This window comes from Clupea harengus, chromosome 6 (genome assembly GCF_900700415.2).
Source record: "Clupea harengus chromosome 6, Ch_v2.0.2, whole genome shotgun sequence".
Classification (NCBI taxonomy): domain Eukaryota; kingdom Metazoa; phylum Chordata; class Actinopteri; order Clupeiformes; family Clupeidae; genus Clupea; species Clupea harengus.
The window spans coordinates 9,399,127-9,413,525 of NC_045157.1; the positions used below are offsets into that span (position 1 = coordinate 9,399,127).

Consider the following 14,399-nt stretch of genomic DNA (forward strand, 5'->3'; position numbering starts at 1 on the left):
GACATCGCTAAATAATCAATATTTGACTCGTGTAAGAGATGCTGAACTTGTTCACATTTAGAGATAATACTTCTAATGTTTATATGACAACCTAAGAGTCCTTTGGGTTTGCTACTAGCATCCCAAATAAGTTTACAGTCATTGACAGTCTTAAAGATATTCCATTTGCGTTGCTTGATTTTAGCTCTATTTATGCAACTGTTAACTAATGTAGGCCTAGAACAGTGAACTGCGGGTTTATCAGTTTCATCGAAATGATCCCACCGCTCCGGGAATACCGTTTAGCAGCGAAAGTAGAGCTGCTTCAGTTCTCTGTCCATTGTCGCTCCCTGGATCTCTCGCCGCGTTGACAGCCGTCTCCTCTCCGGGACCACTCCACCAGCTCTGGCCTCCAACGCTGACAGTCACCGCCTCCCCAGGATCAGGACTCCTCTCCAGACTCCCTGGCTTGATGGGTACGCAGACTGCAGCCACCCGACCACTCTCCTCGCTCCCCACGGCTCTCCGATTACTCGCCTGAGAAACGGTGTGGCCGTCGTTGATGTCGGATACAAGATTTCTTTGCAGGCTTCCAAACATGTCAACCCCTTCACTTGTGGAAATCAGGCCGGGGCACTGATTGGATGAGTGGAGCCAGGTCTCCGTTATCAGCATAATGCAACAGTCCTGGACGAGTCTGTTCTGTAGTGTATAATGTAGTGGGTTCTTCCTTGGCCCATGTACCATACACTTTTGCACACCCCCACCCCACCCCAGCACGCTACACGGCCCCCCTCCCCCTCAAGTAGTTAGCTGTCCCCAGGAACCACAACAAAGTCCCCGAGGTGTCACCCAGTCACCCAGAGCACCACCACAAGCCTCGGCAAGTCTTGGCTGGCTGCATAGGTTGGCGGTGGCTTGGACGGCGGGCTGGGCCACCGGGGCTTTGAGTCACTGAGGCTCAGCACTGGTGAGACAGCAGTTGCTTGGCAACTGGTTGGTCCTTGGGTCTATTCTTCTTCCCTTGAATGAACTGGATGGTCCAAAACATTAACATGAGCTCCCCAGCGGGTCAGCAGGTCCAGGCCGATGATGCATGGGTACCAGATGTTGGTGGGCCAGAACTTGAGGACTAGCTCCTGGTCTCCAGACTGGACTCGCAGTTGCTTCCTCCCTCTCATGCCAGCCTTTTCTCCAGTCGTCAGCTGAGTGTTGGCTGGCTGTTCAGATACAGTCCTAGAGTAGTGTGACCCAGGTGGCCAACCAGCATGTTTCAGCCTCAGAGGGGAGCTCTGGCTTTCGGCACTGGTGCTGGACAATTGCAGGCTATGTGACCAGACTCGCCACACTGGTAACACCGGTTGGTCAGCCTACGTGGATGTCGTCTGGATGGTGGAGGCCATTGCTGAGATCCTTGTGCTGGGCAGGCCACAGAAAGAGCACCACTTAGACCTATTCGGCTTTGTGGAGAGCCTCGCTGAGGGACAAGACAAACATGCTGGCAAAGCTGTGAGTCCCTGCAGGAAAGTGTGGAAGGCCAGCTCCTCTTGGGCAGATGCGTAGAACTGCATGGCGGTGGTGGCTGGCAGCGGTGACTGGCCAGCTGCTCCCGGTACTGATCAGTGAAGAGTCATCGCCCTGGAGGTCCAGCTGCTCCCGGTACTGATCAGTGAAGAGTCATCGCCCTGGAGGTCCAGCTGCTCCCGGTACTGATCAGTGAAGAGTCATCGCCCTGGAGGTCCAGCTGATCTGTGATCTGTGATCTGCTAGTACCCCCCCCCACACTACGATAATAATAGTCATTGTCATCAATCAGCAATATTACTGACAGGGAAAATAATAGCAACAATAACAACAACAAAATTGATACAAAATAGACAAGTAAATAAACAACTAAAATGGGAGGGGGTGGGGTGGGGAGGAATTGGACATTAATTGGAGTCTAAGATGGCCTGCCATGCCCTGTAGTATTTCTTAGAGGAGCATCTAATGCAGAACATGAATTCCTCTAGTTTAAGGTCTGTGTACCATGATATCCTTAACCCAGTTGCCATGCCAGTGTGTCCTTCCAATTGAAAGACGCAACGGATGAGGCTTGCGACTGACTGTTTGAGAGGGTTGGGACAACTCCAGAGATGGCAGTCATGGGGTTTGGTGTATTTCTTTGACCACACAGAGTGAGTGTCAAATACAGAGGACCTATGGGAAACACATATGGGCTTCTGCAAAGATGCAAACGGTGTGGGAATTTAAAGAGAAGTAACCCATGTCTCACACAGATTGAGGACTTGTGTATTCTCTCAGTTTTCTGACTGCCAGGTTTCATCTGAAATATCTAATTGTAACTCTTCTCCTGATGCATTTTTAACATGACTAAGAGAGGGGTTCCTTCATGAAAAAAAATCAGCAATGCATTTCAGTCCAACCAGTGGAACCATAGGAGGAATACCAGATCTAGTTGAGCAGGCTTCAAATTAGGGTTACGGACTGTAGAGATAAATGGGACATGGTGTGCTTGTAACCTAAATTAATTCTAAACTGTGTCCATATAGGAAGGGAGCTGCTAAGAACAGGATTCCTTGAGTGGCATTTCCTACTGAGTGGCACTGGGGAATAAAGTGGGGACAATCTCCTGTTGTACTCTTCAGATCCTCTCAATTCAGTTCCTTTTGCTCTAATTATGTCGTCATATCGTTAGCAGGCAGTATTAACTCCGTAAAGATGGTTTTTATGCCAAGACTGTTACAGTGCTGTCACACAATCCCTACTTTCATAAAAGCCTTTTTTTTAAAGAACTAAATAAAAATATTAACACGTACACACGTTTTCATTTTTAGACAAATCGAAATTAGAGGGTAGCCTTGCACTACATAATTTCCTAGTACTGGGCTGCTAATATTCATAAAGTCACATCCTGGATGTCTTCGATGGGAACTGACCTGCAGCATGGAACAACAATCATGTGAACTATAATTAATATTATTATTAATAATAATAATAATAAGAAGAAGAAGAAGAAGAAGAACAATGATGATGACGATGATAGACTATTAATAATAAATGAATTGTTAATGGAATAATTTGGTTTCCAAAACCATCCTGAGAGTTAAACGATTCTGAATGATTTGATTTATGAAAAATTACATGGTTGTTACATGTTGTTGATCTGGTGTTTTGTAACTCCAACCCAAGACAGTCCAAATCTGTAACAGATTAGGGGATCCAGCAGACTGGCTGGTGGTCTATCCTTTGTTATATATATCTGCAATTTTGCGCATGTCTAGTGATGTCCACTCCTGTTACAAAATCATAACACACCCCTGCGCAGTTCGCAACGCAAGCTTTTTACCCTTTAAACGGGCATGGTTATGAGACGAGTTTTGTAAGGGTTCCACGGGGTGAAATCTGTTGTGCTGAGCACCTGGCAAACAATCCGCTGACGGGGAACTTAACTGTGTACATATCATAAGACTCAGAGAGAGGATTTGTATTAGTTAGCTAGAGGGCTAACTAGCTGATTCACTCGATGTTTCCAGCAAGCAAGTATTCACTTCAAGGTAATGACAGCCTTTTGCAATTTTCCATCTCGTTGGCTAGCAACCTATGATAAGTGAGATGTTTGCATTGGACCTCTGAGGTAAACATTAACATATGTCAGTCAGTTTAACTGTATGAACAATTAACTGTCACCCTCTGCATTCGACCACTGAACGTTACATACCTGGGAGTTTCTTTAACTTAAAGTTAGCTAGCTAGCGAGCCCACCAGCTAACAGGCTACAAAAGTAGGGTAAAGTTCACTGGGTCATTCAATCAAATACTATAGGGAAAAAAGAAGTAACGTTACATATTACGGTCTCTTAAACATTACCATACAATGTTTGAGTTTCTACTTATTTTCAGTGCGTTGACCAATAAAACTAGCTGTTTGTTAACCGGATGTGAACCTTTGCAGATAAATTGACAAGCTAACAGTCTCATTAGCTAGTAAACTAGCATAACAACGATATCGATAACAGTTATCCTAAGGGTTAACGTTAGGTTGAATTGTCAAAACATGTATCATTACTGAAATGTCACCCAATGTCCCTTCAGGCTATGGGATCATGACATTTAGACTGTTGTTCAGATTCGTTTGTATCTTAATGTCAACAATGAATCATAGAAGAGATTTCATGACAAACTGTCTGGACCAAGTTTGAATGGAAGAAAAACACGATTATGGCTAACGTAGTAATCTCGAGCTCTGGCTAGCGTGTTGAGGTAATTTACCTACTGTCCGTTCATAACGGTAGGATGTGTCAGTGAAAGGGAAAGTATACTTCTGCGGGACACCGTAGCTAGCATGTCCTTCCAGTGATACAAGGAGCTTCAGTAGGTCAAGTTGTTTTTGATGACCAATTTCAGGACATTTGCACTTTAAATAAAATTAGTAGACGGATGCGATTAGTTACATTAAATGAAAATGCATCTTAGTTTCATTAAGCAAACAGTTATCGGTAGGTACCTTGCTTCCAGTCGTTTACGCATAACGTTAAACCGAAATAGTCAACCTTTGCTAGCTAAATTTAAACTACTCTGTGCTTGAGACTCTGTTTGTTAAACGTATGCCTTTGGTGGGTAACGTCAAAACATACTCTGCCAACTGAGTTTACGTTCAATGTATTGTAGAGGTTAATGTTTAGTTGTGCCACACTGTCAAGGTAAATGGGTCAAAGTTGGCTATCAGGTTCACTCCCAGTCTAATCTGGAATCCGCTTGTTTTGTTTCAGCCCGGCGGTGTGTGCGGGCATTGAAAACCCTTCAGACTCGTGAGCACGTGTTATCGCAAGGGTACACAGCGCGATGGTGCAGCTCGGACCTGTCCGTGCCCAAAATCACTTCACACTACACAATCTACCCGAGGGACAAGGATCCGCGATGGGAGGGTAGGTGCTGTCTCTACCGGCTACAACCTTTATAATCCTTATGTCAGTGGCCATATGTTAATGTGAAAGCAAAGCACATGGCATTGCCATTTGACCCGTCTTATCAATATCTAACCTTTGAGTCTCTTTGCTGAGGCACTCCTTGCATGTACACAAACATGATCTCATTCACCGTAACAGGCTTAATTTGGGAATCATCAACTCTAATGGTCTCGGGCTAACTTCTTTGCAGGCGTGGACATGGAGCGTTTTGCAGACGAGGCGGATGTCCTGATTGTGGGAGGCGGCCCGGCAGGGTTGGCAGCTGCCATCAGGCTGAAGCAGTTGGCCAATGAGCAGGAGAAAGAGCTGCGTGTGTGTCTGGTGGAGAAGGCCTCACAGATCGGGGCACACACACTCTCGGGAGCGTGCTTAGAACCCAGCGCGCTCAATGAACTCATCCCCGACTGGAAGGAGCGTGGGGTAAACACACTTCCCCTAAAGCCTATTCACACTTTAACAAAAAACTCCTGTGTGCACTTAATGAATGGAAATACACAGGCATTTCCATCCAGTACACACACACACACACAAGCTAATTTCCACTCTAACTGTATATATTTCTCTGAGAAAATACATACACCCATCTATTACACACACACAGTACACACTGATACAAGCACAGACTTCTTAATGCTCTTCTTGGACACACTTCCCATACTTATTACTCTGAGCACATCTGTTCTGATTAGAGAGTGAGTGGATATTAGCCAGACCTCTCAGTGCCGACAAACACTCTATGGGATCACACTTTGAAGCAGCACAAGCAATCATGGTCTACTCTACAGTGCCTTAGTCTGTATAGTGTGTGTGTAGTGGAAATGTGATCATAATCTGACGACCACTTTAATATTCATTAAAATGTTGAGATTCTGCAGCATAATTATACTGTTTGTGTTTGTGTGAGTGTGTTCTTTAGGCCCCTATGAACACCCCAGTGACTGAAGACAAGTTTGGCATGTTAACAGAAAAGTACAGAATACCCATACCTATCCTGCCAGGTATGCTTACAAGAGCATGTTGCTGCCAGTGCATCACACTGTGTTTACATTCAGATTGGATTGGATCTCAGTTTCAGCATTCTTCTTCCTCTGCCCCCAGGCCTGCCCATGAATAACCATGGCAACTACATTGTGCGTCTGGGGCACTTCGTGCGATGGCTCGGGGAACAGGCGGAGGAGCTGGGGGTGGAGCTGTATCCTGGATACGCTGCTTCTGAGGTCAGGGGTCACTGGCACACGTGTGTGTTTTATTTCTTTTATTTCTTTTCTTTGTTTATTTTGTATTTTGTATTATTTTTACATTAGGGTGATCGTGTGTGTGTCTGTGTGTTTAATGGCAGGTACTGTTTCATGAGGATGGAAGTGTAAAGGGAATTGCAACAAATGATGTCGGCATCGCAAAAGACGGTTCTCCAAAGGTGAGTTTGTAAGAGAGGTGTGTGGATATTTGCACGGTCATGAGTTTCAAGTTTTTAAATCCCCTTGTCTGTGTTTTGCTTCGGGGCTACTGTGAGGTGTGACAGATGTCTTCCATAATAAGGCAAAGTCTGATAAAGTAATCCAGGTCCATGTGACGTACGACCTGCAGAGTGTTTGAGAGAGGGATAGAGAAACTGTGAAGAATCGGGTTTCGAATTGCCTTGAATTTTTCCAGTCTGAAAAAGTCACCTCTTCTCTTCTTGTCTCTCTCCCTCGCTTCTCCCTGACCTTCAGGATGTGTTTGAGAGAGGGATGGAGCTGCACGCCAAGGTCACCATGTTTGCAGAGGGTTGCCATGGACACCTGGCCAAGCAGCTATACAAGCATTACAACCTGCGGGAGAACTGCGAGCCACAGACCTACGCCATCGGACTCAAAGAGGTGACCCGCTGTCTCTCTCACTTTCGTGCCTTCCTCCTTCATCCCTCTGTCTGTTGAGGCATTTCTCTGTGGCTTTCCCAGTCCCTATGTCTGTGGGGGCAGGATGGCACAGTACCAGCTTCCTTGTGTTGCTACGTCTGAGGTGGTTATCCGCTTCTTTTCACTGTAGCAGACAGCAGAGGACCAGAATATGTGCAGAGGAGGGGCACACTATGGTGCTTGGATAACCTGGTCAAGAAACACAACTCTCGTCTTTTAAGTGTGTCCGAGGGTTTCTGTGCCTGCGCGGGTGTGTGTGTGTGTTTGTGTTCATTCTGGGGTGTTTATATTGCTGTAAGACTTTTTCATTCATTCCAAACACCCAGGAAGACTTCACAGCTGTAACGTAAGCAGTAACTATTGTGAGAAGACGAGTATTGCTTGTGAAGTGTGTGTGTGTGTTTGAGGTCAGTAAACCTGTTGGTGTGTTTTGTGGTGCAGGTGTGGACGATAGATGAGAAGAAATGGCGTCCTGGTCGCGTGGAGCACACTGTGGGCTGGCCTCTCAACAGGAACACATACGGCGGCTCCTTCCTGTACCACCTCAACGAGGGAGAGCCACTGGTCGCACTGGGGTTTGTGGTGAGCAACAACACACACACACACACACACAAACACACACCCTTACTTTTATACAAACGTTGTTCATCTTGTATTACCCCAGTTAGAGAGAAGGACCCTTTCAGACAAATGATTTTGTATTGTGACACACACACACACACACACACACACACACACACACACACATACACGCTCTCTAGCACAGACGCACGCTCGATAGCACACACTTTTATAGAATCAGGTTCCTGGATCATCTCACTGCAGGAGAGGTATTAATCCTGACATGTCACACACACACACACACACACACACACACACACAGACACGCAAAATATCCTTACCTTTCCACCTCAAAGAGGGACAGCAGTGCTTAGGAAAAGGTGTTGGGTTGGATTGACATTAACTGTTGAGAAAATGACAGGTTGTCTTGATCAGCTAGACAAATGATCTGTGACGAGTGCTGATGGTTCACAGATGACTGATGATACCTCACTCTGTCATAACACGTTTTTTTTTTTGTGCCATATTTGAAAAATGGGAAATAGTCTCAGTTAAATGGAAAAATTAGATTAGATGTGGAATGAAATCACAGGGGTGATTTGAGGAGGTTTTCAGGATTTTCTGTGTGTGTGCCCCTGTGTGTAGGTGGGGCTGGACTACACAAACCCATACCTGAGCCCGTTCCGAGAGTTCCAGCGGTGGAAGCACCATCCGTCTGTGTCTCCCACGCTGGAGGGGGGAACCCGCATCGCATATGGAGCCAGAGCCCTCAACGAGGGAGGCATGCAGGTGTGTGTCTGTGTGTGTGTCTGTCTGTGTGTGTGTGTGTGTGTGTGTGTGTGTGTGGTGAGTTTGTGTATCAAGTCAAGTCATACTAAAAGTAAGTCTCAGTTTGTACAACTCTCTTTGCGTTAGTTAAAGGTGTCTTCATTTATCTCTCTCTTTCTCTCTATCTCTCTCTCTCTCCTCCTTCTGCAGTCCCTGCCTAAGCTGACGTTTCCTGGAGGGCTCCTGATTGGTTGCAGCCCTGGCTTCATGAATGTCCCTAAGATCAAAGGCACACACACGGCCATGAAGAGTGGGATGCTGGCCGCAGAGGCCACCTTCGCCAAGATCGCTGATGAGAACCTGGCGTCTGACACCGCAGGTGAGACGACCCCACCACACACACCTGTGACACACCCCCCACCACAAACACCTGTGACGCACCCCCCACCACACACACACAGCTGTCTCACTCACAGGTGAACTTTGTCCTCTGAAGTTATAGTGTCTTATATATTCAGTCTGTCTATTTAGAATGTATCAACTTTGTGTAGTACCATTCAGTTTACACTATGTTGGCTTTATATTTTCAATGACAAAATGAAAAAAGCAAAACTTTTCAAGAAGCAAACCTACCTGAACACCCACCGGCAACTGAGAATTGCAGTTATCATACATTTTTAAATTAATATTTATTCATCTTGAGTGAACCGTTCAACCACGGTGGTTAGACACAGGCATTTTCGAGAAACGTATGCAGGAAGCTGATAGGCCGTGACGGGCTGTAATTAATAGAATATTGGGACACAAAATAAAACTCCTTACACTCATTTTGAGTTAGTTCTTCATTCTCAAGAATTATCAAGTGTGAGGCTGCTCTAGTACATGTGTAGGACTCATTTTTACCAACTACATTCTGCATTACGTCATTAACAAGGTTGTTGGAGCTATGGTGGTTTGAACGGCGGAAGTGGGTACTTGCGACGCCGCTACTGCAGTTCTGAGACACCGTCGTGAGTAGGTCGTATTTCAGTCAATGCTCCAGCGTACCACTGTCGTGTGTTGTATCTAGAAATATGAGTGTCTCAGTCTGCAAATCCATACTGCAGCAAATTAAGCATTGCTTTGGGAGTTGGACACGACCACCTCAATTTTCTCTTGAGTGAGTGGAATAAAGTAGGATGTTAATTAGTAGTGTAATTCAAACTGCCATGTAGTAAAGCGCTAGGAGAAGACCAGTGACCAGAGGGCTGTGAAGACCAAAGAGCTGTGATGAAACATCGTATGTCATCTTATGTTCTTCAGATTCCTTGGTGGCCAAGTGAAATCACTGGCTCTTTTATAGGATATCTATCCCTTGAAGGCAAAGCTTTGAAGCTTATGTCAAAAACTTGAAGTACTTCCCATTGGACTCCATATCGAGTCCAACCCATGATGTTCAAAGCCTTGTTTAATGGCTGCTTCAAGAAAAGGTTCAATTTTTGCGCAACGCTTTCACTATTTCTCTCAAATGCATGGGTTATTGTCAGTGTTTGAGGTAGATGAGATTTTGTGATAATGTCATATTGATTGAGATGGAGTTAGCAACGTGTAGAACTCTAACTTGATTTCTCCAGCTTGTCGACTATGATTTCTATGAAATATAACATGAGCCTAATTATCATGGTGTAATCTCTGTTGTCACGGATCATTTCGCAACGTCTGATGTCAAATGTCTTCCACTATGTCCATTTTTAAAGAATATTCAATGTCAAACACTCAGATGATTAATATTGTATTACATTATATTACATTTGGCCTATATTATGATATAAGCATTACTATAAAGAGACTAATACCTAGATCATACGTGACAGTTTCGATTTCATTACAAAATAACGCTGATCATAAGTACTTCAGAAGAACTATTTCTTTATTTGACATTACCTTCATGTGCTTGAATGTTAATGCATCAGGCCTTTACTAACCATAGGCTTCTGCACATCTCCGTGCTGTCACCGTGCCAAGAATTCTTCTTGGATTTTCATTGATCAAGTAGTGTCCCTAGAGTCTATTCAAAGCCTTGAGAAAGGAAGCGCTTTTCATGAAGCTTCATCTCGCCATCACTACCTCATGCCTACCAAGGCTTCAGTCAATTGGTTCACTGTTGTTTGTGGTCCATTTGATCCTCTTCAGCTGATGGGTGGTGGGTCTACTCTAGTTAGTAGTGGGAAAGCAGATGTTGCTGTGATGCGTAAAGTCCTGGGTGGCCAAACACACACATCTGGGTGTCCCTCTTGTTTTGACATCACATGCAGTGTTGTTTTACGATGAGCCTTGTCCCCGTCAGCCATGGCTGGAGTAGATAGCTTTGTGGTTGTTTATGACCTCATATCAGTTCAGTGGGTTAGACCAGGATTTATGTGCCTGGTATAACCCTGCCTAAGGTGAATGTCTACCAGCACAGTGTTGGCTGTAATGAACGCTGGAGAGTGAAAGGTCATCTCTCTCTCTCTGTGTGTGTGTGTGTGTGTGTGTGTGTGTGTGTGTGTGTGTGTGTGTGTGTGTGTGTGTGTGTGTGTGCGTGTGTGTGTGCGCGCGTGTGCACACCCCTCACACACGCTGCACGTCTGCGGTCTTGGCTTTGATGTGTAGATCCGGATGAAACCTAATAAGCGTGTCGTAATGGAGCCCAGCCTCCCCACACCGTAGTCTCATTGTGGCGCTGATTGGATTTTGGATCGAGCTCATCTCTTGGGAGAACTCTAGCCCGTAAGGTGTGAAACAGTCTTGTGTTTCACCTTTTAAACAGCCCCATGTTTGAATTGGCCTCTGCCACCAGCTTCAGTAAAAAGGATCTCTCTCTCTCTCTCTCTCTCTCTCTCTCTCTCTCTCTCTCTCTCTCTCTCTCTCTCTCTCTCACATCTACCCATTTGGACGAGGGGAAAAAAAAGAACATTCTATTTTTACCGTCCCACATTGGGCTTAGTAAATGAAAACGATATGTTGCGCTCTAAGATGTGCTTGTTTCTCCACAGGTATTCATGTGCACGAGTATGAGCAGAACCTGAGGGAATCGTGGATCTGGAAGGAGCTCAAGGCGGTCCGGAACATCCGGCCCTCCTTCCACAACTACTTCGGCCTCTACGGCGGGATCATCTACACCGGAATGTTCTACTGGATCGGCCGTGGGATGGAGCCTTGGACGCTCAAACATGCCGGTGAGAGACCAGGGTAGAGGCAGCACTGTGGTGATGTGATATCACATGTTTACTGCTCTCTCTTTCAGTGTTACACAGAAGACTTTTTGCATTAATGCTCCAAAGCCACACCCTAAAATCAATACCATCTGAAAGATCAACCATTGATCAACCATGAAAAGAAATTTGATCTTTACGAAATCTTAATTCTAAGTTGATGATTAATCAATGAGAATTTGTCCGCCATTCGTCTGTTTGCTTCGCCATTTAGCTGAAAAAAAAGGTGTTCTTTGTTTGTCCAGTGTTATCTAGAGTAACAGGGGTTGAATGGTTAGTAAACAGAGTAAATCTATGCTCTAACGACAGCTTCACTAGTGTCTGGTAACTCAGCCAAATGGAAATGCAAGCTAGTGAGCCTGTGTTTGGGTTTTATCTTCAGTCTGTGTCAGGGCTATTTCAAATCTATTCCAAACAAGTTTCTTTTATCTACTTGATGAACTGCAAAGTCATACTAGCGGGGTAAATATTGCTGAGATTGGCTGTCACTGGCTGGACACGCACGGCATGCACAGACAGACAGACAGACAGACAGACAGACAGACAGACAGACAGACAGACAGACAGACAGACAGACAGACAGACAGACAGACAGACAGACAGACAGACAGACAGACAGACAGACAGACAGACAGACAGACAGACAGACAGACAGACAGACAGACAGACAGACAGACAGACAGACAGACAGACAGACAGACAGACAGACAGACAGACAGACAGACAGACAGACAGACAGACAGACAGACAGACAGACAGAGAGAGAGAGAGAGAGAGAGAGAGAGAGAGAGAGAGAGAGAGAGAGAGAGAGAGAGAGAGAGAGAGAGAGAGAGAGAGAGAGAGAGAGAGAGAGAGAGAGAGAGAGAGAGAGAGAGAGAGAGAGAGAGAGAGAGAGAGAGAGAAATATGAAATGAAATCTCCTCCACTTTTGGCTGAGAAGGGACGAATCAGAGACTAATCAGGGATTCCGAGTGCTCTGAAAACAGTTTTCAAAACCCTAACAGGTATGAGTGCTTTAATGATGACTCATACGCACACACTCTCTCTCTCTCATACAAACACAACTACACAGGTCTGGACTCTGAGCAGCTGAAGCCAGCTAAGGAGTGCACCCCCATTGAGTACCCCAAACCGGACGGGAAAATCAGCTTTGACCTGCTGTCGTCGGTGGCACTGAGCGGGACCAATCACGAGGGAGATCAGCCTCCCCACCTCACACTGAAGAATGACTGTGTACCTGTAGCCAATAACCTCGCCATCTACGATGGACCAGAGCAGAGGTTCTGCCCAGCAGGTACACACACACACACTAACAAACAAAACAAAAAAAAACTTAGAGACACACACACACACACACACCTCATCTGTCTCAGGCATATCCTCCTGAGGTTGAGGATGTTATCTGCACACACACACGCACACACTTCACATAGGTGGCGCCCATATCAAGGGTTGCTCTACAGAGTCTCCGGCTGGCTAGAGCTGAGGTTTCCCCCTGCAGGTAAACACAATCACAGAAGGAACACTTCAGATTATTGGTATGACTCAGCTGAATGCTGATGTGATTTAATAGTTGTTCTGCCTTTTTCAGTGCAGAAACTAATATCAAGGTTCAGTTGTCTGATAAGTTCTTATTAAAATGTCTCTCGTGCAGTTCTGAGAGCAGGTATGTTTAAAGGCAACTTAAATTAGTTAATTCAAATGTAAATGATTCATATCCCTGAGTGAGTCTCTTGTTGACCCCAAATGTAGGGGCACTCATGTGTTGAATGAGCACGTGCAGAATACTGAGTGTATATTAGTTCTGCTTAAAGTAGTAATGGTTTTGGATGAAGGGAATTAACCCTTTGAGGAGTACGATCACAAATGTTCTTAGAATGTTAGCAACTGTTAATGTCAATTCTAGATCTGTACTGTATAATTCTGGAATGACTCCTCGAAGGGTTAATGCAAAAAAAAAAAAAAAAATCTTTCCTTTCCGTTTCTTCCTTCTGTTTCCAAACTGTAGAAGCAGCTTGTCGCATCATTAAAAGGCAAACACTAATAGCATCTTGTATCAGTTTGTTATACCCCTTTTGATAGTGTGAGGTACATAATAGGCTAATAAAGCGCCTTGAGACAATTGTATTGTTTTGGCGCTATATAAATCAAATTGAATTGAATTAATGTTCCTCTGTCCACACACACAGGTGTGTATGAGTACGTTCCCTTGGAGACGGGCGAGGGCATGAGGCTCCAGATCAACGCCACGAACTGCGTCCACTGCAAGACCTGTGACATCAAAGACCCCAGCCAGAACATCAACTGGGTGGTGCCGGAGGGTGGTGGTGGACCCGCCTACAACGGCATGTGATCAGCATGCCTTCCACGTCTGTTCCATTGGGCTTTTTTTATTATATTTTATGCAGGAATACATAGTGGGAGGGGTCCAGTTTTTATTATCTGCGGGGCCTTAGTATACGTACATACACACAACTGTGCTTACAGATTGGCAGTCAGGGCTCAGGGCTTACAGTTTCAGGAGCCTTGTTGAGGCTTCTGAAGTCTTTCCCCGTGTGCCTAAAAGTGGACTTCAGCGAGAGGGTCCTACGTGCCTCATGTGGCTTTGATGTAGAGGTGATGACTTAATTTAACAAATTATGTGGAAACACATCTTGAAGAAAAAGATTTCTACGTGTTGTATTTGTATTATTTTGTCAATATTGAGGTATTGGCCCAAAGAAAGTGTTTTATTTTTGTTGGTTTGTTGTTGTTTAACAAACGCACATGTGGATGCAAATCTAGAGGGCTTTGGGGAGGAAAGGTAAGTTTTTCACTGCAGATCTCAGTAATACAGATTAACTCTGTTCTGTACATAGACACAGATTGCCAGTTAACTGTGGAAATAAACTCTATTCTGCCTCATGCTGTCACACGTCTGGGGTGCCTTTTTAAAATACACACACAGGAAGAGAGAGACAGAGAGGTCTATCACATTTGTGTACACACAGG

The 14,399-nt window shown here is 45.0% G+C and overlaps 1 protein-coding gene across 2 annotated transcripts; it reads left to right on the forward strand.

Moving 5' to 3' along the window:
• Window positions 1-3,318: 3,318 nt before the first annotated feature.
• etfdh (electron transfer flavoprotein dehydrogenase) lies at window positions 3,319-14,317 on the forward strand. Of its 2 annotated transcripts, none has more exons than XM_012834285.3 (13): window positions 3,319-3,536; window positions 4,751-4,906; window positions 5,139-5,368; window positions 5,865-5,946; window positions 6,047-6,165; window positions 6,288-6,365; window positions 6,661-6,807; window positions 7,288-7,428; window positions 8,053-8,196; window positions 8,386-8,554; window positions 11,190-11,372; window positions 12,481-12,702; window positions 13,598-14,317. In XM_012834285.3, the coding sequence occupies exons 1-13, from the start codon at window positions 3,506-3,508 to the stop codon at window positions 13,759-13,761; spliced, it is 1,866 nt and encodes a 621-aa protein (XP_012689739.1). In that variant the 5' UTR covers window positions 3,319-3,505; the 3' UTR covers window positions 13,762-14,317. The 2 variants fall into 2 exon arrangements, with proteins under 2 accessions (XP_012689739.1, XP_031424791.1); XM_031568931.2 differs by lacking the exon at window positions 3,319-3,536 and adding an exon at window positions 4,221-4,477.
• The last annotated feature ends 82 nt before the right edge of the window (window positions 14,318-14,399 follow it).

Bases quoted from the DNA above. Each gene is read 5' to 3' on its own strand.
- etfdh (XM_031568931.2), top strand. From the start codon at position 4,438: ATGAAAATGCATCTTAGTTTCATTAAGCAAACAGTTATCG. The intron at 5,947-6,046 runs GTATGCTTACAA...CTCTGCCCCCAG, and splicing joins ACCCATACCTATCCTGCCAG to GCCTGCCCATGAATAACCAT. The intron at 6,166-6,287 runs GTCAGGGGTCAC...GTTTAATGGCAG, and splicing joins CTGGATACGCTGCTTCTGAG to GTACTGTTTCATGAGGATGG.